The sequence below is a fragment of the Syzygium oleosum genome, unplaced genomic scaffold (assembly GCF_021117445.2).
Source record: "Syzygium oleosum isolate NSW1041296 unplaced genomic scaffold, Sole_v2.1 Sole_v2.04, whole genome shotgun sequence".
Taxonomy (NCBI): domain Eukaryota; kingdom Viridiplantae; phylum Streptophyta; class Magnoliopsida; order Myrtales; family Myrtaceae; genus Syzygium; species Syzygium oleosum.
This window is the reverse complement of record NW_026607488.1, coordinates 9,388,863-9,413,106: the sequence shown is the minus strand read 5'-3', so window position 1 is coordinate 9,413,106 and position 24,244 is coordinate 9,388,863. Positions and strand designations below refer to the sequence as shown.

General features: G+C 40.1%; 2 protein-coding genes and 1 pseudogene across 2 annotated transcripts; all 3 read right to left on the bottom strand.

Moving 5' to 3' along the window:
* Positions 1 to 183: 183 nt before the first annotated feature.
* Positions 184 to 2,491, bottom strand: LOC115679441 (cinnamoyl-CoA reductase-like SNL6). Its single transcript, XM_030603032.2, has 6 exons — positions 2,146 to 2,491; positions 1,872 to 2,032; positions 1,569 to 1,757; positions 1,089 to 1,242; positions 477 to 669; positions 184 to 378 (listed from the first exon to the last, which is right to left on the bottom strand). Exons 1-6 carry the CDS (start codon positions 2,405 to 2,407, stop codon positions 297 to 299), a joined length of 1,041 nt encoding a protein of 346 aa, XP_030458892.1. The 5' UTR covers positions 2,408 to 2,491; the 3' UTR covers positions 184 to 296.
* An 11,932-nt stretch (positions 2,492 to 14,423) lies between these two features.
* Positions 14,424 to 15,465, bottom strand: LOC115679544 (ferrochelatase-1, chloroplastic-like; annotated as a pseudogene).
* Positions 15,466 to 15,917: 452 nt separating this feature from the next.
* Positions 15,918 to 22,829, bottom strand: LOC115679446 (uncharacterized). The gene is made up of 15 exons (XM_030603041.2): positions 22,362 to 22,829; positions 21,687 to 22,008; positions 21,513 to 21,592; positions 20,395 to 20,495; positions 20,127 to 20,249; positions 19,889 to 19,958; positions 19,577 to 19,663; positions 19,408 to 19,473; positions 19,197 to 19,289; positions 18,922 to 18,978; positions 18,689 to 18,820; positions 18,498 to 18,588; positions 17,959 to 18,047; positions 17,362 to 17,555; positions 15,918 to 16,334 (listed from the first exon to the last, which is right to left on the bottom strand). The coding sequence occupies exons 2-15, from the start codon at positions 21,904 to 21,906 to the stop codon at positions 16,229 to 16,231; spliced, it is 1,509 nt and encodes a 502-aa protein (XP_030458901.1). The 5' UTR covers positions 21,907 to 22,008; positions 22,362 to 22,829; the 3' UTR covers positions 15,918 to 16,228.
* Positions 22,830 to 24,244: the final 1,415 nt, after the last annotated feature.

The window sequence follows — 24,244 nt, the reverse complement described above, 5'->3', positions numbered from 1 at the left end:
AATTGGGAGGCTCTTTTCTCATCCGATTCCGGGATCTTTAACTACACTGCATCCTTGGTTTAGCTGGTGTGTTACTTTTTCGCTCTAATTCAGATGTTTATTGCACTATTCGTTACTTGCTCATGAGATGATAGTTTTTCATGTTCCTCTCTGTTATTCTTTTGGAATGCAACCACTACCATCAACCATGAAAATGAACCCAAACGCAACTAAAAATGGACCATAAATACATGTACTTGACAGATAAGGCAGAAGACCAGAAAAACAAAATGGGGAAAGGGGAGATGCATCATCCTTCAATAGGCAGTTCCTTCAACTAGTTTGTCCAACTTCTTGGTCCTCAGCCTCTCGGTGAACGCCTCGCTGCCTTGTTCGTACCTGCATTCGGACAACAAAAACCTGCTGTTTACACGCTGCGAGCAACGACAGTTTGTAAACTCCTTCATCTCTATATGCAATTGCAATCTCGCATGTACCTTGGAGGCAGGGATATGAGAGGGCTGAGCCGCTGCGCGACCTTCGCGGTTGCTTCTTCGGTGTTGACTACCTGGTTGAAGCAGAAGTATCGGCCCCTCGTCGAGGGGTCCTCGAGCGCCCGGATGTGAACGTCGGCCAGAAAATTAGTGTCGACGGATGCAAGGACGCCGCTTTCATACATCTGTGCAGCCCCTGCATTGAAATCGTGCTCCTTCAGCAACATTTTCAGTTACTTATCTACTGGGTAGAAGCACCATCCTCGCATTAAACATTGAATCACCCTATGGCATACAAGGCCAGCGTAAGAAAAAAAGTTCCACAGGCGGCTTCATCCAATTGATTTAGACCCCGTTTATCGCTACCCGCTTGTTGATCAATAACCAAATTGATGGTGGATGGACTCGCTCGTCGAACTTTTTTCTTACCGATCCACATGGGTTCACGCGAGTGCGAGGAGTTCGTCTCCTTTTGCGACCGCAGCACCGGCCCGAGGGGTACTATTGAGTAAACTTTCGTTGCTAGATCTTGTTGAGGAATCGTTTGACAGTGTCAAAATAATCAACTCGCGAAGCGGGGGGTACAAAACGAAGGTTGGAGAGTGTTGTTTTAACCTTTAAGATAAGCCAGTGTGGATTTGGGGTTTTGTTGGGCCACGGAGGGGCCGAGAACGAGCCCGCTGTTGACGGAGACCATGTTGAGCATGCGGTCCATGGCCAGCGCCCACGCCGCCTGCTCCGATAGCGTCTTCGATAGCGCATGCCACAGCTGCACCACACACACACTCAAATCAAAACACCACCAAAACAAGTTACGACCACATCCTAACCAAATCCAAAGTACCCAAAGAACGAGTCTCAAAGAGCAGTTAAGGACACGGTCAAAGAAGTCTGAATGCTTCTAGCCGAACCCGATAATCGAATCTCTTTGCGCGCCACGCAATCGATGGACCCGTTTAGGTTTCGACCCGAGCCTCCGTTTATCGAAGAGGTGTCGTCGATCACGATAAATCGCTCATGTAATGCCCGTTAAAACAGGGCGGAATCGACATCGACATCGACTGATCATTAGATCCGGAAAGTGGTCCACAGTACCTTCAGTTTCCTGCAGAATTCCGGGTCGCTCCAGGACCTCTCGTCCACGTCTTCCTGGGACGAGATGTTGTCCTTCCATATCGCAGCCGTAAGAGAAGAGCTGAACACAATCTTGTCGATGCTCTCGGTCTGCGCGCACGCCTCCACCACGTTGATCGCTCCTCTCACCTCCAAATCCGCATTCTTCTCCTGCAAAAAAAAACCCACAAACAAAATCGAATTTTTCTTCCTTTTCTTGAAACCCAAAGTACTAACGATTCAGTTTCGATTGCTGATGAATCTCGTCTCGAAAGACTTTCTCACGTCGCTGTAGCCATCCGAGCTGTCCAAGCAGCAGAACACAGCAGCGCACCCCTTGAGAGCATCCAGAATGCTTCTGTAATCCAAGACTTCCACACTGTAGACCACCAGTCTGTCTTCGATCACCTCCATGTCCCTGATCTTCTCCACTATCTCTCTCTCTCCTGCAAGAAGCAGAAGCAGAGAGAGAACGAAGAAAACGCCTCGAGTAAGCAAAGAAGCAATAGACCTCAAAAGGGTCCTCAAAGAAAGACGCAAGGAATTGGAGGGAACTTGCCATTCTTCTGAATTGCAGCATGAACGTTGTACCCTTTGCTCAGCAAGCCTTGGAGAATCCAAAACCCCACGTAAGTCGACGCATCGAGAACGCAGACCACCGGCTTGTCGCCGTCGGCCGCGTTTGCATTGGCATCTTCCCTCTCCATTTTTTTTTCCTTGGATTCTTCTTTTTCCTTTCTCTTTGTGCTGCCTCTTGTTTGTGCTGTTGATTGACTTGTGCTGTGTTTATAGGGAGGATGGGAGGCGAAGTGTGTTTTCATCGTTTTTTGAAGGCGACAGAGAGGAAGAGTTGGTGAACTATTTTGTTACACGTTCTCATCTGCTCACAATCTTGTGCTCGAATGACTTTCTCGTATACTTTGACATGTCAATTGTTCGAGAATACGCTTCGAGTTCGACCTTTTGGAAAAAGACGAGATATATGACTTTATTTGTTTCGTGAAAAATATCTTACGGACTTTAATTAATATTATCTCTTATAAAAAATGAGTTAATGAAAAATATTTTCATTATTAACAGCAACTCATGCCTACATATTTTTGATGATTATGAAAATATTTTCTGATACCTCTTTTCTTAAAATATATAAATACTTAAAATTAAGAATTTTTTTTTCAAATAATTGATTTTCCGTGAAACACACGGAGTCTCAGCGGGTTCCTCTTGTTTTCTAATTTGAGTGGGTAACAAAAGTTGTAAGATATTCTCTCTACAAGCTTTCTGAGCGAGTTTAATTTTTTAATGAATATTGTGAAATGACCCTTGTGGATTTGCTTTGGGTGTAATTTAAATTCGGAAAACACTTGAGCGATCAAGCGATTGCAAGCTTTGCATTCTTCGAATCCATGGCGAATTTCCTAGCGGCGCTTGTTCTCCTCGTGGAGTAGTACTGACACATCGGACCGAATTACGTAAATCTCCGGTGTCGCTATCATTTCTCATTGATTTCTCTGTTAATTTCTTTTTCCCGAGAAAGGCCCGAATAGTGAGATCCATCAGGTTCCGCCTTATTTCACGACATCATTAATAATCTAAATTTGGGGGTGATGGACACTACTTATAAGATTCGAAAGATGGTGTGTTGAGATGGGCAGGTGCTCCTAGATCCTTGAATTTCCACATGCATAAGAGTAGGTTGGGGAGCACTATACGCAAGGAGGCTTCTTTAATCAGTTCTTAATTCCAAGGAGGGCTAAGGAAAGGCCTCGGTAGATTTTGGGTGAATAGCAAAAGCTTGGCCGTTGGTAGGTGGGGAACGTGCAACTATAATTTGTTGTTGACAAAAAAAGAAGGTAATGAAGGCAAGTAAAAATATTAAATCTTTCTAATATTGGATGAAAGTGAAGCATGTGAAATGAAGAGTATGGTGAAAAGATATAGAGATAAAAATATGAAAATAATTATTATAACCATATGGTTATCATTTACTTGTGTCTCATCATTCATATTTTTGATGAAAATATGATGACTTGTTTTGTGAAGCTTTCATGCTCACAAATTGGCTTCCAGCTAGAGAAGCAAAAAATTATGGCTTTTGGTAATGGAAAAATAGTTTTATCTTTCAGGCTCCGTTTATTTCGCGAAAAATAAATGATTTAAAAAATATTTTCCTAAAAATGATTGGTTGTACCGCTTGAAATAATTAGTCAATGAAAGATAACTTCGTTATCGACAACAATTTATATCCAAAATTTTTATGGATGATGAAAATATTTTTCGTTCCTTTATTTTTGTAATTGATACAAGCAATCATTTTTTTGAAAATATTTTCCGCCAAACAAAGGCACTTACAATTAAAAGAGTTAATATCACCAAAAGCCCTAAACTATGCTCACTGTAATATCAACACCCCAAACTTTTGTTACTAAAAAGTCTAAAGTATGTCCCATTACTATTGTGACACAAATATCAAAGTTTTTCTTTCTCTCAAAACCCTTAAATTATGTCCACTTTGATATCTATATCCCAAACTTTTGTCACACTGGTACAAGGTTTCCTGAAACCTTAATCTTTCATGAAACTTGGGTATTTAAGTATATTTTTGAAAATCATTTACATGAAATTTGAGATAGATCACCAAAAGTTTAGGTTTTTAGGGGGAGGGGGTGCACAAGAATTCGCTTGCCAGTGTATGTATTAAGTGTTACATGAAATGCACAGTGCGAACATTATCACATTAAGCAAATGACTACAGTGAAGACAGAAGAGCTAGAGAAAAAGAAAACATACCAAAAAAAAAAAATGAAAAGCTGTATGAAAATTCAAACTTCGGGTGCATTTATTTAGCGAAAAATGAGTTATTTAAAAAAATATTTTCTCAAGAATGATCGCTTGTATAGCCTAAAAAAACGAATGAACAAACAATATTGTCATTGTTCACGAAAGTATTTGGATATAAATTGTCGTTGATAGTGAAAATATTTTTAATCAACTAATTATTTCAAGATACGATTATGAAATATTTTTCCAAATCGTTCATTTTTCTTGAAAAAATTTAAGAAAATAGTTTTTTCCTCAAAAATCTTTTACGATAAGTAGGAGACGGGTCCACAATGTGTTTTTATAGCATATTTTTATTTCAGATATTTGTAGGGTGTATGAAATTACGAGAGCCATCGACCCTAAATTTATTCTCGATAGTACATAGGGATTTTCGAGTTAAAAGGCATATCGAGAAAAAACCCTATCTCGATTATAAAAAAAAATAGAAGAGAATCAAATTCAGCAGCGGGAAGTCGGACCCAACAAATCCCCCCCTCCCCGTCCAAGAGAACAGACTGGCCGTACAGCTACGCATTTGATTGGGAATGCGATACATTTAATGTTCGAACCACAAAAACTTTCGAGATCGCGTCCTTCGTCCATTAATGTGGTCATACCCAATGCACGTAGAGAGATCGGTTCGCATGCATTCATGGACATTTATCGAGAGTCGAAAGGATCGGGACCTCGACATGACACTCTGTGATCCACATGTTGAGTTCAGACATAATGTGGGGAACCATCCTTAGCTATTGTACCCGCCGGTGCACTTTCTTCCTCGTTAGCCAGGTTTTAACTCCGGTTTTTTTGTTGTTGTTGTCGTGCGGTGGGCCCCGCGTGCAATAATTTTGTGCTGTGCTTTTATTAGGCTATCTTGGGAGGGGAGCCACGTGGGAGATGTTATTGTCCCACGCAAGAAATCGACGGTGGGAAAGGGTCCAAGAGATTTGCAGCTTCCTACGTCACGTCATTCTTGGCAAAAAATAAAAAAGAATTAATATTACGAAAAGTCTCTAATTTATATATTTATAATAAATTTGTTCTAAATTAATTTTTTTACTGTTAAAAATTCAAAACTGATATACCTGTGATAAATTTACGACTATCAAACCCCAAACTGGTACGTTTATGATAAATTTACTTTCCGTTAATTTCCGTTAAATTGGATTAATACCACAAAAAATCACGAACTTGTACACTTGTGATAAATGGAGGGTAAAACCCAAAATTGGTATATCCGTCATGATTTAACAAATCAATTTGACAGTAATATTTAACATAATCTAACAGATGGTAAATTTGTCACATGTATACCAGTTTGGGATTATTAGTTTGAGGTAAGTTTATCATATGTGTACCTTTAGAGTTTTTCGCGGTATTAACAAAAAAAAAAAAAAAACTTCCTATGTCATATGATTATACGCACGTACATGCCAAGTCTGAAAAAGACCAAATACCAAAATTTCTCAAAAGATTTTTTATCATCTGGAATAAATGCCTGATTATGCTCATAAATATACTCAATGACTTCATAGACACCATTGTTAACCTTAAATTTGATACGAGCAGGACATCCACATCTAACTTCATACCTCTCAAATTTCTTTTCTTGATTAGATGAGCTGACAGAATGCCCCTCATAATTGCACACAAAAGTCTGTCGGGTTAATTCTCCTTTACCATTTCTAAACACATTACCCTTTCTCACCCCAAATCCTTTGCCGATTGCATAGGCCACATATTTATGGTATGCTTCAAGTTCATTTGAAAAAATCATTCCTACTGCAAATTCATAATCTTTTTCCATATCACGTATTATATGTGCAAGATGGGAAGTTTCATGCTGTAACTAAAAGAACAAAAAAGTTATCAACATAGTGGTTGAAGCAAAATATATTTCGCATAGTATGACTAAGGAATTACCTCTGATTCAACCATCCGATAAATTTACACCCAAATTGATACCATATTGGGATTAAAATGACACCAAAACAGTCCCGACCAGCAAGCTTGAAAGATAATTTCAGCAGGTTTAAGTTCAATAGTGACCCTACTTAACAATAAATAGATGTATATCAATTGTTACGGATGTCCATACTCATCAATATGCTCACAAAACTATAGTGTGGAGTTTATTATCAGAAAAGACATCCAAAACTATAATGTAGAAAATGCACGCACACGACACATATATGTAACACAGCTGAGCTTATTTTTTTTTCAAATGGAGGTTGTCATCCATGGAAAAATCTTGCACATGAGCAAGCCACTACCATATATGGATAGTTAGAGATGACAATATCTGAAAAAACAGCCATCATGATAAAATGAGTATGCTACGGCTAGGGCGGAGGCGATGCCTACAAGTTGAGGCGGAGGTGATGCCTACATGTTGAGGCGGAGGCAGAGGGCGTCGACGCCTAGGGCAGCGGCTAGGCGTCGGGCGATGGCGTTGGCATTGGCGTCGGAGGCTAGGGCGGAGGCTAGGGCGAGGCGTCGGCGCAGAGGCGACGGACGTGGGAGGTGATTGGCCTCGCTCATCGGCAGCGGCATACCCCGCTCGTGGGAGCCGGCCGACCTCGCTCATCGGAGTCGGCGTCGGTGTCGGCGTTGGCTAGGGGGGAGGCGACACCTACAGAGCAAGTCGAGGTGGAAGTAGAGGGCATCGACACCTGGGGCAGTGGCTAGGGCGTTCGCGTCGGCGTCGGGCTTCGTCGTCGGTGTCGACGCCTAGGGCAGCAGCTAGGGCGTCGCGCCACGGCTAGGACATCGGCGTCAGCGTCGGCGTCGGCGTGGGAGCATAGGGCGGAGGCGGAGGCTAGGGCGAGGCGTCGGCGCGAAGGTGACGGACCTCGCTCGTTGGAGGCGGTGGACCTCTCTCGTCGATGTTGGCGTCGGCGTCGGCGTCAGCGAGAGAGTGCAAAGAGAGAAACGTAGATTTGGAAATTGGGTAGGGAGCGCGAGAGAGAGAGAGAGAGAGAGAGAGAGAGATGGCACTTGCTTTTTTAAAAAAATTCTCAGCTGTCTCGTGGAGCCTGACATGGTGGAGCCCTCTCACGGCACATGTTGCGACCTCAGCGACTCGGATCATTCCACGCTGGAATTACATAGGTATGCAATATTTTCTCCTCAATTAGTGGTCTAAACTCAAAGACATTAAAGTGTGATTAATTAAGGTTCATGTGGGATTAAAGTGAGTTACTTGAATAAATGTTGCTTTATTAAAGAGCATGAAGAAAGATGTGCTATAAGAACGGATGAGTTGGATAACCCTCTATTGGAGTTTGGTATACCAACACCCAAACAGCTTAGGGACTCTCCCGCTACTTTTAAATCTTTTGAGAGCTTCATACTTGTTTGAAAAGTACGTGAATATAGAACAAATTAGAGGGAAATTTGCATGGAAGGACCTGTACTTTTAGTAAACCGCGACAATACCCTCGTGATTTCGGTTTCTTTTGCAAATTTCATCATTTGGGTTGACCATTTGCCGATGTTCCTACTAGAAAGAGGTCAACGCCGATAGTGCGAGGCCGATGTCTCGGTCCGACTCCTAGTCTCCCATACACATAAGGGGTCGATCCTTGAACATGGCGTTGGGGTCTGCTCCTAGGGCTCATTTTGGAATTTTTAGAAGTTGAATGGGGGCACATATGAGAATTTGAAAAGTTGGAGCTTGCTTTAGATTTTACTAAACTGTAGAAATAAGCGTCCGCGAAGTTCACTCTACATATGTTGAACTTCAGCTTTCTAATAAGGATGATGTAAAATTCCCTCCCTACACCTTGCACGCGACCGAGAGAGAGCCTTGTATACCCATGCCGGATGACCCGGTTTCGGATTCTTCAGAGCTCGAGCAAGTGCCTACAACTACAGCCACACCTTCTATAGAGTCTACCTCGTCCGTAGTGTGAAATCTTGTGGGATCACTATCAACTATTCTAAAAGCTTAAGCTGTTAAATAAAAGCGTGATTTAATATTTAAATAATTTTATCACGCAAATTCGAACATTTCGGTATCTCCTTATTGGTTAGTTCCTCGCTATTCCTCTAGGGTAAGACAGGTTCCCTCTCGTCTTTGAGATTGTCATTGTTTTCCGGCTACCTTCCATGAACCTCATTTCTATCGTGAAGCTCGGTCTAACCCTTAGCGATAGCAAGCAAGGTTTGAAGAATCACAGACATCATAAACGAATCATATATGGAACTTAGTTGATCTGTCCCAGTAAGGCTACTTAGGCTGCTAATGGTTTACGAGATCAAAACAAGCTGCGATGGATTTGTTGAATGCTAGAAGGCACGGCTCGTGGCTAAAGGCTTTTCACAGTTGTACCGTATTGATTAAAGTAGACTTTTGCCCCTGTTGCATGACTTGTCTCAATGCTAAGCTTGATTGCGGTTGCATCAACACCTCGACGGAATTTACTTGAGATGAATGTCAAGACTGCATCCTTGAATGGTGATCTTATTGAGGAAGTATATATGCAACCTCTTCCTTGGCTATGGTTGTCCTCTTGGTAAGGCTTGTCGCCTCTGGTGATCTGTGTATGGATTGAAACAGGCACCACGCGCATGGTTTGCCAAATTCAGTGCTACTGTCGAGCAATTTGGATTTCAATGTAGCTCCCATGATGAAGCATTATTTGTTTGTCAAAGAAATCAAGACATTTTGTCACTTATGCTTTATGTGGGTGATTTGATCATGATAGGAGATCGCTTCAAGGGAATGGATAATCTAAAGATAGATCTTAGTCAGTCATCATTTTGAGTTGAAGTTTCTTCTGGCTCAATTGGCTATTATCTCACATGAACCAAATTGGCTCGAATCTTATCTCTTGAGCAGGTTTGATTACTGATAAAGTCACTTCTACCCCACTAGAGTCCAATGCCAAGCTGGACTTTCTTAATGGCACCCTATTGCAAGACGCTACACTCTATCGACAGTTGGCTGGCAATTTAGTATATCTCGCTATTACTCGTCCTGACATAACATCCTCAGTTTGTACTAGAGATTTAGCTATTCTGCTTTGCGTTTGATTCACTATGCTTATGTTGTATGTATCTTCGTTATAGTAGGGACTTATGATATTATCTTCACTGTCCTTCGAACACTATCCTAGAGTTACATGCCTACTAGGGTGTGGACTATATCGGGGATGTAAGTGATCGCATTTGTAATCTAAAACATTTTGTTACTTATGCTTTATGTGGAATTTTTTATTATTATAGGAGATGGCTTCAAAGGAATTACTAATCTAAAGCTAGATCTCAGTTGTCATTTGGAGATTAACTTTCTTCTGGCTCAATTGGCTATTATCTCACTTAAGCCAAATATGGCTCGAATAGTTTCTCTTGAGCAGGTTTGATTGACAACAAGGTCGCTTCTACCCCACTGGAGCCTAATGCCAAGCTAGACCTTAATGGCACCTTATTGCGAGACGCTACACTCAATTGATAGTTGGTAAGCAATTTAGGCCCCGTTTGGTTCAACTTTGGGAATGGGCTTTCGGTCTCGAAAGCCCCTTCCCAAAATGCTGAACCGTTTGGCAAGTGCTTTTAGGATGCGGAAAGCCCAAAGCTAGCATTTGGGATGCTGAAAGCCCAAAGCAGGTGGGGATGTGCTTTGGGCTTTTCAACATTTTCGGGATGCTACTTCCTTCATTAATGAATTTTGGTCAGTTGCCTATTTTGCCCTCAAAATTTTGTTGAAAGTCCAATTTTGCCCATTTAAAAAAACAAAATCCTATTTCTAGCGTTATGCTTCTTCGCCATCCCATTTTCCTTTTGTTGCTCTCGATTGTTGTCTCACTCTCGTGCGAAACTGCTCGCCTCTCTTGTTCACTTCGGTTTCTTCGCTTTCCTTCTGACGGATCGCTCGCCTCTCTCTCTCGCTTTGGTTGCTTCACTCTCCTTCGGACGGATCGCTCACTTGTTCGCTTCGGTGGTTCGCTTCGCTCATTCCCTTGCTCAATTGCAGGTTCGTCTCTATCTCTCCCCGGTGGATGTGCTTTTGATTGCTTAGATCTGTGCATTTTGTGGCCATCCTTGAGGTTTTATCCTTTCTTCCATGGTCACCATGGAATTTGTGCATTTCGTGATTTTGGTGCTTGTATCGCCTTGAATATGTTTTTAGGGTTTTCCGTTTTGTTTTGCCTAAGAGGTAATTTGAGGCACATTCGATTCTTAGACAAGGAGTACTCATCTACTATCATGCATTGCTTCTTGTGCATTTCGAAAATGTTTTCTTCGTCCCTGAACACCTGATTATACGTGCAGTCGCTCAAGGGGTTTATGTTCGACTTGTTTGTAGTGCTTCCGGTTCCTCTGGTGATCTCTCTCTTCAAAGCTGGCCTCATTTTAGCTTCAATATGAATATTTTTTGCTAGGTTTTTGGGGGAAAAATTAATAATTACAGCACAAGCATCCTATTTTCAGTATGATTTTGCTGGGTTTTGGGGGGAAAAATTAATAATTACAACACAAGCATCCTATTATCTGTATAATCTTGCTGGGTTTAATGTCTATTGCCACCTCAAATCACTTGACTCATAAATTAGTTTTATTAATTAGCAGAGAGAATTTTCAACATAAGCATTCGATTTTCGCATTTTGTGGGCGAACTTGTTGCGGCATTCTGAATTTGTGTTGTTCCCCACTTAAGATCCTAGAGCCCAATTGTGAGAGTCTGATTGGAACACCAATTTTGCTACCCAAATTTTTTCCTCTGTTCTTTTTTGCTTTTTGTGAATTGATCCAGGTTTTGGTTCTCGATGTCCATGATGACTCAGCTCTCTAAACAGAGTATGGGCCGTACCCAGAACAGAGCATGCACTTGGGGGCATATCTAGTGGATGTATAATGGCTTGTTTCTTGCATTTCCTAGATTAGGGCAGTTATGTTGTACCACCTAGATTTTGTCTTCTATTTCTTTTGCTAATTGATCCAGGTTTTTATTCTCAAAGTTCATGATGACTTGACTCTCATAACACAACATGTTGGGTTGTACTCATAACAGAGCAAATTCAATAGGTGTAATTTTGTCAAAAAGTATGATTGTTTCTTGTAGTCATTGACCATTTTTTTGTGATTTACAGTTGCATTCATTATAGTTGGATTCATAGTGGGAGTAATCCCCCTGAGTATGAATAACGTAGCATGTTGCCTTTTTTTTGTTCAATTGGTTATGTTATTCACTAATTATGTTCAATTGGTTATGTAATGAATATATGGGAGTTGATTGGTTATCTGTGTGTTAAGAAATGCATGTCTTCATTCAAATTTGTTCATGGTTAATCTTGTTTGTTTTTGCTTCCCAAATTTGTTCGTGTTACTATACTAGTAGATGTAGATGGCAAGTTCATCAAAGGAAAAGGCATTTTGGAGCTCGGAAGATGTAGAAACCTTTTGTAAGTTGTGCATTGAACAAATTGAAAAAGGCAATCGTCCTGCAAACAACAAAAGGGATGGATGGACAGTCATAATTAGCAAGTTTGAGGAGCTAAAAGGAAAAAAGTATGATAAGAATAAAATGAAGAGTAAGTGGGATAATCTCAAGGAAGAATGGAAAAGATGGAGGTCATTGCTTTATAATGAAACAGGATTAGGTTAGGATTCAAGGAAGAAAATCATTGATGCGAGTGACGAATGGTGGGAGAGTAAATCCAGGCTTTCATCACTTCTTTTTTTGACTTTTGTGTTAGGATCACCTTCAATGATACAACTTACACAAATGCTTTATTATAACAGGTCAATCCAAAGTTTAAGGCTTTTGGGACGAAAGGCATATATCCTGATCTTAGAGAGAAGTTAGATATGATGTTTAGAGATACAATTGCTACTGGAGGAGTCACATGGAATCCTGGGCAAGGCTTATGTATTAATAATGATGTTGAAATCACACAACCTGGTATCGATGATGTTGTAGGTTCTACTGATGAAAATTTGGAGTGTCATGTAGATGAAACCATTGTTGAACCAATTGGAACTCAAAGTCGGAAAAGAGCCGCGCAAACTTCAACGAGGCAAGCTCGAGGAAAAAAAGATAAGAAATTGAGCACAAGAGAAGAGCTTGGGACGCAAATTAACAGGCTAGTTGCAGTTGTTGAAAGTAGGTGCAATGCCACTGCCACATCTCAAGCAACCACCAATGTAGTTGGTCCTTACAAGGACCTCGTAGATATATTGGATACCATACTTGAGATTGTGGAAGACGAAATGTTGTACTATTTTGCAATCTCTCATTTGAAGGAAAAGATAGACAATAGACTGGTTTTTATGGGCTTAAAGGATGATGCAAAAAGAGTCAAGTATCTCAAGTATGAGTTCGGAAGAGAGTCAGGTCTTCGTAGATAGGATGTTAGCATCTTATTGTTTTCATGTTTGAAGGGAATCATGCTACTTTTTTTCCTGTTTGAAGAGAGTGATGTTACTTTGTTTCTGTTGATGAATCTTTATTTGCATTCCTGTGACCCCAATTTCTATTAATGTTTTAATGTGAGAATTTTTTTCAGTTGGTGTTCTCTTTATGTGGTTGAGTTTGCATATATATGATGGTTATTACATTGTTTCTCTCAATGGATGATCAAGCTTATTCATTATTTCTCTTACGGCCTTTATATTTTGTTACTTGAAGCAGTTATAAATGATTCACATGCAAGGGAAAATCGTGAACAAGAGGAAAATGATACTGGGATCTTGTGTCAATCACAGGAGTTACAATTTTTTATCAAGCAACATACCTTTGCAGACAACCTTGCATGACCTCGACATATACAAGTTATGCATAGTCAAAAGAGTTGATAGGCGAAGATACCAATCCTATAAGGTGCTATAATATGTTTAGAATGCATAAGGTTGTATTTAATAATTTAACCCGTGACTTAGTAACACGCTATGGTTTTGAAGGATCTAGGAGTACTGATATTGCAGAAATGGTTGGTATGTTTCTTCATATTTTGGGACACGGTATAGGCAGCAGGTTAGCACAAGAGCGCTTTCAGCGCTTTGGCGAAACCATAAGTAGGCACTTTAGCTTAATTTTAGATAAAGTATGTGATATGGGAAAAGATTTGATCCAACCAACCGATCAACAATATAGGGAAGTTCCGGAGAAAATCAAGAAAGATCGACAATTTTTTTCATATTTTAAGGATTGAATTGGAGCTATTGATGGTACACATATCCCAGTGATGGTACCTACGTACAATCAAATTCGTTTTATTGGTCGACAAGTAACGACGACTCAAAATGGGATAGCCATATGTAATTTTAATATGGAATTTATCTATGTTTGGGTCTGTTGGGAGGGACAAGCTCATGATACACGTATCTTCTATGAAGCTATTGGAAGACCTGATGCACATTTTCCCCATCTTCCTCCAGGTTCGTTAGTTAATGGTTTAGTTACATCCATATATCTATATAGCATATGTTGATTAGATTTACAATATATTGGTGTAGGTAAATATTACTTGGTAGATGCTGGATATCCAAATCACATGGGTTATTTGGGGCCATATAAAGAAGTTAGCTATCATTTACCAGAATTTCGAGAAGGTTCTTCGCCTACAGGTTATCGAGAAGTATTCAATCGTGCCAATACCTCACTACGCTCAACAATTGAGCAAGCCTTTGGAGTATTAAAATAGAAGTGGGGAACTCTAACTTGTATGCTCAGTTATCCATATGAAAAGCAAGTGCAAAATGTCGTAGCGACAATGGCTTTGCATAATTATATATGAGGAAATGCCGTGACTGATATGGATTTTGAACAAGCAGAATTGGATCCCGATTATGGATATTCAGTTGACCATGATGATTCAAGTGAGGGGGTCAATGCTTCAAATAATAATGCATCTTCCGACATAACACGTTTACGTGATGAAATAGCCGTGAGCTTACAAAGTCATTGAGGAGGTTTGTAATATTAAGGATAACGTACTTCTTTTTTGGGGACATATGTGACCATATTTATTATAGTGAAATGACAACCTCTTAAGAATGTTAGATATCCTCTTAAGAATTGGCAACAACCTGCTGAACCGCCTCCTCGGTGAAGGGATACCAGTAGCGCATGCCCACATAGACATTTGCATACATGTTCTTTGCTTCCAAAGCCCCTTTGAGTGTCTGTGCCTGAAAAAAGTGCGACATAACATTCACACCTAGCTATGTAAACTAAAGATATCATTTTAATGCGGTATATATAGAAAGAAGAAAGTAGATAACATCTTTGAAAGAGACATTAAGCACGTAACAAGACTGAAAAAGGCAGTACACTACTTTACCTGCTCATCGGTTATTTTATGCAAAGGTGAGCCGCCTCCAATGGCAGCATATCATTCTCTACTTTTGGGAGCCCGGATTACAGATATTAGCTGTGCAAGGGGTCTCTGTAAGAATCGGAACAGCCTGGGAAGACGTATGATATCCTGAGAATGGAGAAGATAAACATTCAACCAGATATACACAATTGAAAAATACGCATATATGCATAAAAGGTCAGATAGCATACGGGATCTGCAAATAAATTGAACAGGAAGTGCTCCATATCAAAGAAATTTGATCTTGAAAGTGCTCCACTCCTCTCGCCATTCAAATCCGTAGAAACCTTTAAGGCTTGGGATGATTCATAATCTCTCTGCCCATTCGCAAAATGGAAGCGTACATACGTTTGAAACCTGATGAGGTACAGATCGTGCAAAATGTCAAGCCCAACTCAAAGTTAAGGTCATTGTTTCTTTTTTTCAATTTTAAAAATATTAAAATTTTAATTTTAATTTGGTCACACCAAAGAGCTTTCCAAATTTCTGTTTACCAAACAGTCTAGCATTTCCTCAAAGCACTTTTTAGTTGCAGTTTATCAAACAGTCTTGCATTTTCCCAAAACCCTTTAAACTAAAGGCCTTTGCATTTGGCCAAAGACTTTTTCCAAATGCTGAACTAAACGGGGCCTTAGTATATCTGATTGTTATCCATCCGATATAACCTTCTTGGTTCATACCAGAGATCTAGTTATTCTGCTTTGCATTATATTTACTACGCTGATGTGGTACATATCTGCGTCATAGTAGGGACCTATTATATGATTTCACTGTCCTTCTAACACTATCCTAGAGTTACATGCCCATTAGGGTGCGGACTATACCGGGGATGTTAATGATCGCATTTCTACAGTAGTGTGTCGCGTCTTTTTTGGCAGTTGCTTGATTAATTGGCTCAGTAAGAAACAGACCATTAACTCACATCTCAGAGCCGAATCTACTTATCGCGCTTTGGCAAACACTAGTGCTCAACTCGCTTGACCGTATTGGCTTTTGAAAGACATGGGCGTTCCTCTAAAATATGACCCATTAACGACCCAAAATCGCCGTTCAGATCAAACTGGAATGTAATATTTCATAAACGGACTAATTATATTGAGAATGACCGTCATTATAATCGACAACATCTTCTTCGAGGAACTCTTGATCTTGTTCATGTCTTTTCTACTGATCAAATCGTAAATGGTCCTTTGAATTTGCTTATTTTGGCTAGAAGCCTGCCATATGTATACCTTCAAATTCCAAGCTATAGTCATCTCAAGATACAGTGAACCGTGACCATAAGATCCTATCAGTATAATCTCCTCAATTGGTTTAAGTGTGCTACAGCTCGCATCTAAATTACATAAGGCCCCCTAGTGGCAAAGAATCGGGAGTTTATTCCACCGGCTCAGATCAACATCGGGTAGATGGTTAGTATAGTCGCCAAAGCCATACCCGTCCTAGCAAATTATTTATGCTTACATCAGTTTGATTGCTGGTCTTCAAGTTTATTGTTCATCCTGTCAAGGCATTTGCCTTGCTACTTTCTTCAGCGATGTCCTTCCCCGTCAACATGGCCGTGTGGTGCTCTAGGTACTCCTTGCTGTTCATCTCTGTTAATCTGCACCAGTATCTCTTAATCAGTGATATCACCACAAACAATTGTTTGCACAAGTTGGCACTCTAAATGAATCAGCTTCAACTGCATGATCCCAAAATTATTTCTAATTGGATAAGAATGGACAACTCGGAGGGTCAAGCAGAGCATCAGAGGTCTCACAGTAAATGTATGGTGAAGGATGCCTATAAAAAACTCCATGCACACGGGTATCTTGAACATTTAATCAACAGAACGATGTATCACATCTCAATTGAGATTGTAACTTGTACTACGGGACTTGTTCAACATATTGTATCAAGACCTTTTCCTCCTCTTTTTGGTATAATAAAGATGAGAAGTAGACGATGAGTAAACGACCATTATCTCTTCCCTATTTAAATGTGACTAGAGAACAAGAAGTATGTCCAGTAATCCGAAAATGATGCTCTCAATCGGGTAGAGAAATTATCAAAAGCAGTCACCTTCCATTACCGGATGCTAATGACCAAACTTTCAGCAATTTCAGTAACATAGTCCAGCTTATTCAGTCACGAGCAAAGTAAATTGTGGCTTTAGAGGATGTTCTGTGTTCTGATGCTAAGATCGTTAAGGTACATAATTATAGGCTTTATAACTCATAATGATATGCCATGCATCTCTACCATCCACCACCAGTCGTCCACATATAGACATAAGTATATCCCCAGAAAAGCAGAACTTATCATGAAATCCAAATAGTCAGAGACTGAACCTAAATTCCGAGTGGAAACTTTAAATAGGCAGCCCTTGAAGAATTTTACATATATTAGCAGCACAAGACAGCGCTTAGTGCCTCACTAGCCTCAATGGAAGAGGTAGCCTCAAACATTCACAAAGACATCCAAAATTAAGTGAATCGGTTGATAGTAATTAAAGCAATATAAAGTAATTAAAACAATAGATTATGTTTTGCGGCGGGGAGTTCTGCAAATCGTTTACAATATCAGTCATCAATACAATATAAAATACAGAAAATACTCTTAATAGTAAGCAATGGAGGTTTACTTACCGGCTAATAGTACGGTCTTTAGCGAATCCAAGTTCATTGTCGACGCAAAGGTCCAAATCATCACTTCTCCTTGACCTCGAAGAGGTTCTAGGCGCCATGTTCTGTGCATCTGCAACTGTCACTATCCTATCAAAAAGTTCAAGTGGTCTGCCTTCAGCCGTACACAGTAGCCTAGCCTTGTTCTCATACATTACCTGGTAATCAGTCGGTAAAACGTAGTTAACTTAATTGTCTACTCAAAACTTCCCATAAACCTAACCCTGAGAAAAAAAGAGCCAAGGAAAAAGATAAATTCTAAGAAAATATCGACTTTGCTCTCTAAAGCACGGCATAGGTGACATGGTACCCACTTTAATTTCTGTGTTAAAATTGCACTTTTCTTGAACTGATCTTCAAAGGGCATCCTCAACAGTTTAAAAATATCATCAGACTATTAACCAGATATGGTTAAGAAGGAAGAAAGCATATTTCTTTGAGATATACTGCACATCGAAGAGGATCGAGGGGTTTAAAAACAACTTCATGCAAATTGTGATGCCAAAAGGCCAAAATAATATAAGATCTTAAAGAACGAACTTATTCAGATTTGAGACTTACATCAACTAAAGTGACAAACCGATAAGCTGCAGTCCTATTGTGCAGTCCAAAAATCGGTACACCATCCAATGCCAGGGTGTGAAAATTCTCTATGAAACAGAGATAATGAGAATTTAGCCCACAATATCTGAAAAAAAAGCATGATCATTTAAGATAATCATGATAAGGCACCAAGTTGGCACTTCTATCAGTGGAATGAAGAAGAAGCATCTCCAACTCTTTATTGCTCTACCTATTTCAATTTAATGATTGGCATTTTGGATGCCCCTAGCTTGGGTAGGATCTACTAATATCCATCTGTCAATTTATTCAACTTCACAGAAGACCATAATCATGAAATTCTTTATGGTTTGTGTGCCCATGCAAGCACAATAACTATCAAGAAACTTGATAAACAAAAGACAAAAGGTAGCAGTTTACATTATAACATGTACACGTTCCCTTCATCTTGAATAGTTTACTCATTGCATAAAAAGTAGTTTTAAGTTTGTCAGTGCCTTGACTACTATCACTTCTTAAAACACCTAAAAATGACTTACTGCATAACCCAAAATAATCTGCAGCACCAAGAGGCCGGTCACATAACTCCTCAAAGGTAAAATAGGCGCATCCATTAGCACCAAGTGGAACCTAAGCAGGATATAAAATAAAGCAGTTAAGGGAGAGAAGCATGAGTAGCCTCGAATATAACAGAAGGATACAAGTGGTCACTACATTGTGTGGCACATACCTTCAGTTTCCGTCCCATTACGACTTCAACCTCTTGAGGTCTAGCAATTGTGTGTTCCCCAATCAATTGCTGGAACTTTTGCAGGAGGTATGCAGATGAATCTTTGCCAACAAAGTATGAACCTTGCTCTGCCTGAGATTGGACATAAAAGACAAGTTAGGCATAGAGAAGTGTCATTTGCCAACTGAGCAGCAGGTGTGGAATTCTGTGAAGAGAGAGTTAAGCAACTGCACCGAAGTCATCTTTCTGTAGTCTACAAGAGATCCAATTTCACGAACTACACATCTTTCCTGCATAGAAAGGACATTAGAAATTAATTAAAACATTAACTTGAGCAGATGCAAGAACGACATAAAAATATTCAATTTTTAACTCTCTCTCTCTCTCTCTCTCTCTCTCTCTCTCTCTCTCTCTCTCTCTCTAAATATATATATATATATATATATATATATATATAAGATGCGTATGGCAAGTCTACTAACTAATTAAAGCAAATACACATAAACACCTTTAAAGTGGCAATGAACGGCAGGAAGAGATCCCTCTGCAATCCACCTTCATAGAGATTATTAGGAGCACGATTTGAAGTTGCAACAAGTATCTGTAGTTGCACCACAGTAGTAAATAATATATGACAATTTTGCAACTATCCAGCTTGAACTTTTCCAAATTATTGATGCATAGAAAGATCGATAAATCCCAGAAAGGTTGTCACTTACAGCACCATTGGCAAATAAATGTCCAAATAGACGGTTAAGGATCAAGGCATCAGCAACATCAGTTACCTAGTCCAAACAAAAAAGGAAACATGCCAGTAAGAGACACTTAACAGAATTCAGATAAGATCCAAAAGTACATCAGCATCAGAGAATTCCAAATTTACTATACCATAAATTCATCGAGACATAATAAAATCGACTCATCAGATATTTCTCCTGCAACAACTTCGAGTGGATCTGCCACACCCTTATGTTTCTGCGAGGATATAGAGTTAGACAAACTTGCTAATAAGTATCTGTACATTAAATATGGCTAAGGAGATCAGCACCAAAGAGCTTCAGAACATTCAGATGACCAGCATAGATTAAATTACAACTTACTTCTGTTCAAATATTAATGCTAGAATTTTACAGGGTTTAAGTGCCATACATGATTGAAGGTCTAAAAGAAGCAACAGAAAGAACAGACATATATTCTTACTTGCAAGCGGCTATGGACATTTAACATGAAGTCGTGAAAATGGATCCTCTTTATTCTCCAATTTCGAGGCCTGTCATAAAGGGCACATCAACATTCATGAGTAAAGAAAGATGAGAAAAGTCAATCTGAAATGATCACTATAATGTCACAGCAATTTGCCCCTCCAACCATCTCGAATACTGCGTAACATCTCTACAAGATGATCCAATAAAATATTGGATTGGCAAATCAAACTTACAGCTGATCGAAGAACAAGTCCATCAACATGGTTTTTCCGGTGCCCACCCCACCGTATAGGTAGAGACCTTTCACGGGTGAGTGTGTACTCTGCGGCATAAAACGAGACCACAACCACCGACTCCTAAAACACAAATTCAAGAACTTAATTTTTGAGAAATGATGGGCAAAAGAGTCACCTTTTTTAACAGTAAAAACGACAAGGGGAAAAGTTACTGAATTAGAGAAAGAACTACACTGGCTAAGTACTGAGAATGTTGACCCAGTACCTTCCAGATTTCTCTGAAGCAGAATAACGATCCAATCTACAGGCATCAGCTGAAGCGACAAGCTCATCAAAAAGTCTCTGTAGCTCCTGCAGAGTGCCTACCTAAAATAATGACAATGTGTGCGTCATTCAACAAAAAACTAATTAGAAACAATCGCACACAGTAAACTCAAGCCAATCTGGAAAGTAATTTGTCTTATGGCATCTAATGAGTGATCCCACTAAAAACTATGAAATAGATAGACTTTCGTTTTGGCGATTGCCAACAATTTGAAACTCCACTCAGGAGTTGCAGTTCCTATACATCAAAAGTAATAACAATTTCTCTACCACAACTAGAGCTGAAAACAGAAAATAGTTGAGCAAAGTTTAGCTTTAAAATATGAAATGGGAGAAACAGGATGCTTCAAGCGGCTACTGTCACACACCATTGTAAGAAATGCCCGTGTCTTTACCTCATTTTTCCTGAACCATATTCATGTGCATCCAGGCACGAACGACACATCCAACTGGTAAGCTAATCATTTGAGCTTCATTATTTAAACTACTGAACTCGCAGAAACTTCTCTTTAGATGATCTCACTCAATATCACTTCGATTAAAGGTCACTTAACAGTGTAATAGATTGAGCATATAGGAATCTGTATTTCTTATTCTTGTCATTAAACACTTGAATCTTACGAGTCAGATACCACCTTCATATTAAGAATTCGGTAACTGTCTCCTAAATATTAAGGTTAAGAAATGCACCTTTTCAAACTTAAATGAGCATGTCCATATTAGTTCATACTTTCTGCCATTTAAAACTTATTCAATATTCACTAACTAAAGATCAACTATCATCCTTGTAAAAATTCTCTTTAAATAGGAAAGAGAGGGGGTAAAAAAAATGATGACAAAACACAGAGTAAGGTCATCTGCTACAAGAAACAGTAGGCATTTGACACTCAATTGAACATGCACCGCTTGAATGCTTGTTTCACCGCTTTTTTGGTAAATCTACTTTCACATATTAATTGATGAAAATACCAAACAACGCACGCCACCGGAACAAATTGCAAATAGTTATCAGGTGGCAGCAGACTTTTTGTTCTTCTACTGAAGCTTGGCGCATCATACCTGGCACATGTCACCATCCATGAGTTCACCCTCAGCAATTCGACGTTCATACTCAATGAGAGGCCCCGCTCGACTTGCATCTGCAGATGAACAAGTATAGGAAAACAACAGGTTCATTGCTTACATTGACAATCGAAAAACATTATATCATTTGCATCCTAAAAAAACACAAACCTCCAGTACTGACTTTAGCAGCATCGACAGAAAGAGCTCTTGAGGTCTCTAAGTTAGGTAGTCCAAATACAGCTAATTCGTCATAGTACATGGGCAGCCTTCGTGTTAAATTAGAACAGACAAATGGTTTGTGTCTCCTGGCAAGATTACAGGAGTGGTAATAATGATGGTGCCAGAAAGCAGGTTGAGATTGGCGAATTAACCGAACTACTGCTCTCATCTTCAATTGAAATTCGACGGAATGCTAAGTTCCACCACCCCGAATTTCCTTCAAGTGGATGAGATTTAGGAGTGGCTCAATGTCTCAAATTGATGCAAGGTCCTGAAACAGTGGAAATATTAAAAAAAATAGGAAAAAAGCAGAGCATATTCTTGAACCCACAAGGAAACAACTCGTGAGCACACAATTAAGACAAACCAGAACAAACAAACCACAGTTACAGTCTCCCACAACAAAAAGGCCGTTCCTTTCAGCTAATCGAAATGAAGTTTAGTAAAACGCATCTTGAATATAATCAAAAGAAAAAAAAAAAAAGGACGACCCCAAAACATCACCCTTTCTACAATACTGATCAAACCCAAAACATCCCAGAATTTCAACAGCCCAAAACCAAAGATTTATTGAAACAGCGTCCGACCCATCAACACAGAGAAACGAATGAGTCAAGAATTCACCCGAATCAAGAAAAAGGAAGCTCAAACGCCCGGCAATGGAGGGTGTCACCAATGAGAGAAAAGAACTGATCTTTAACGATCAGGCAACCCTCATCCCCCAACGGACAAACGCGCTGAAGAAAATTCGAGCAGCCAAGATACGATCGTCCGCAGGAGGGTAACGAAGATGGGTCTTGGACTTTGGGCAGAAGGAAAAGAAATCGAAGAAGAAGATGGGTCTTGGCAAAAAGCAAAGACAGCACCCAATGTTCTCGGGGATGCGCCCTCGAGAACGATGATAAACTTCAATAATGAGAGAGAGAGAGAGAGAGGAGAGAGAGGGTGTGCCCAGCTTTTCGTTCGGGCTTTTACACGTTTGTCGAAGTGGCGTTTGAGTCGTAATGCTCGCGCAGTTATATATAATGTTGTTTGCTCATCAGCACGCCTTCCATGGCTGTCATTCTCTCTGTTTCCGAGCCTTCCCAACTTAGCGCTTCGGAGGCCGGTGGTAGATTTTTAGCAAATGATCTTTTGGATTGGATTAGTAGTTGATTTCTTGGGTCATCCATGGAAGAATTTGTTGAGAATGGTAGTATTGTCCGACAGATTTTGCGAATAGACCGAATCAGCGGACGAGCCAAATGTCGGACCGGGTTTAAAAGTCCTTGTCTAGAAAACTCTTACCGCGTCATGTAAATAGATCGGATTTGGTGAGGCCCGGTCGGGGCCTGATTGGGCGAGTCGAGCTCGAGAAGGAAAAATGCCCGTCTGGTCGGCTGATCGGACCTAAAGCTGGCCTGAGCGTACCCGACTCTCGTAATGCCGTTTTCCTCTTTAGAGCATCTAATCTTGCTTGGATTGAAGATGAATTGGCATAAAAAAAATCTTGATGACGAAAATTCTCTATGGTTGTGTTTGGATTAATGTAAAAGGAGGTTCGAGCGAGAGCAGTTGGATGGTTTAAATGGAAATTTATAAATGGAATTATAATTATCTCCTGAATTTGATCAACTTTATTAAGAAGGGAATTCGACGAGACAAATGCATTTTACGATCTTATAAATTTGCTTAAATTCATGGAAATTTATAATCACTTATATATTTAAGTCAAAATATCAATTTGTCTTTCTCCCCTTTTTTTCTTTTTTCAAAATTAGCTCTCTACTATTATAACGGTTGATCTCACTTTTAGGGTGGTCCCAAATTGATCCTCACTTAATGCTTTCTTAAGAATCAAAAGGGCACATTAGTAAATAATACTAATTATTGCGTAAAGGGGTTTCAACATTTGATCATGCTTCTTATTGTGTTACGTTCGACTTACAAAGTCCGCACAACACGTGAGCGAAGTTTAGCGATACTTAACGGGTGAATATGCTATGATTCCTTGTATTCACTATCGTGTCGTTCTGGTTAAACTAAACGAGACATAACTGGGGGGTGCGGTCCACGTAAGAGGAATCCCCTCCGGTCCGTCGCCGTCGCCACAAAAAGGCCTCGCCTTTCCGGGTGGGGTCCTTTTCCAAAGCCAGCCCCACTTTTTAATATAATCTAAAAAGATGTCGAGCTGGGCCTAGATTCAGCCGTTGGCCGAGGCCACAAACGGAATAGACGGCTCAGATTGTTCGTCGGAGGTCGCAATCGGCATGGCGGGGGGGCCCCGCCGCCACGTTTTGTGGTGGAGATTGGTGGCGGAGGAGGGGGGTTGGTTGAGCCCCAAACCGTCGCTGTAAATACGAAGAGAATCGGCCATTGCTGTCGCCCTGCATGGACTTCACTTTGGCCCATTCCCTGTCCGTTCTAGTAGTCTCTCTCTCCCTTTCTTTTTCTTTTGCTCATTGTTGCGGTCCTTCTCTCTGTGCCTACTATAACTAATGAAAGCATGGCCAGGCCATGGCCATTGC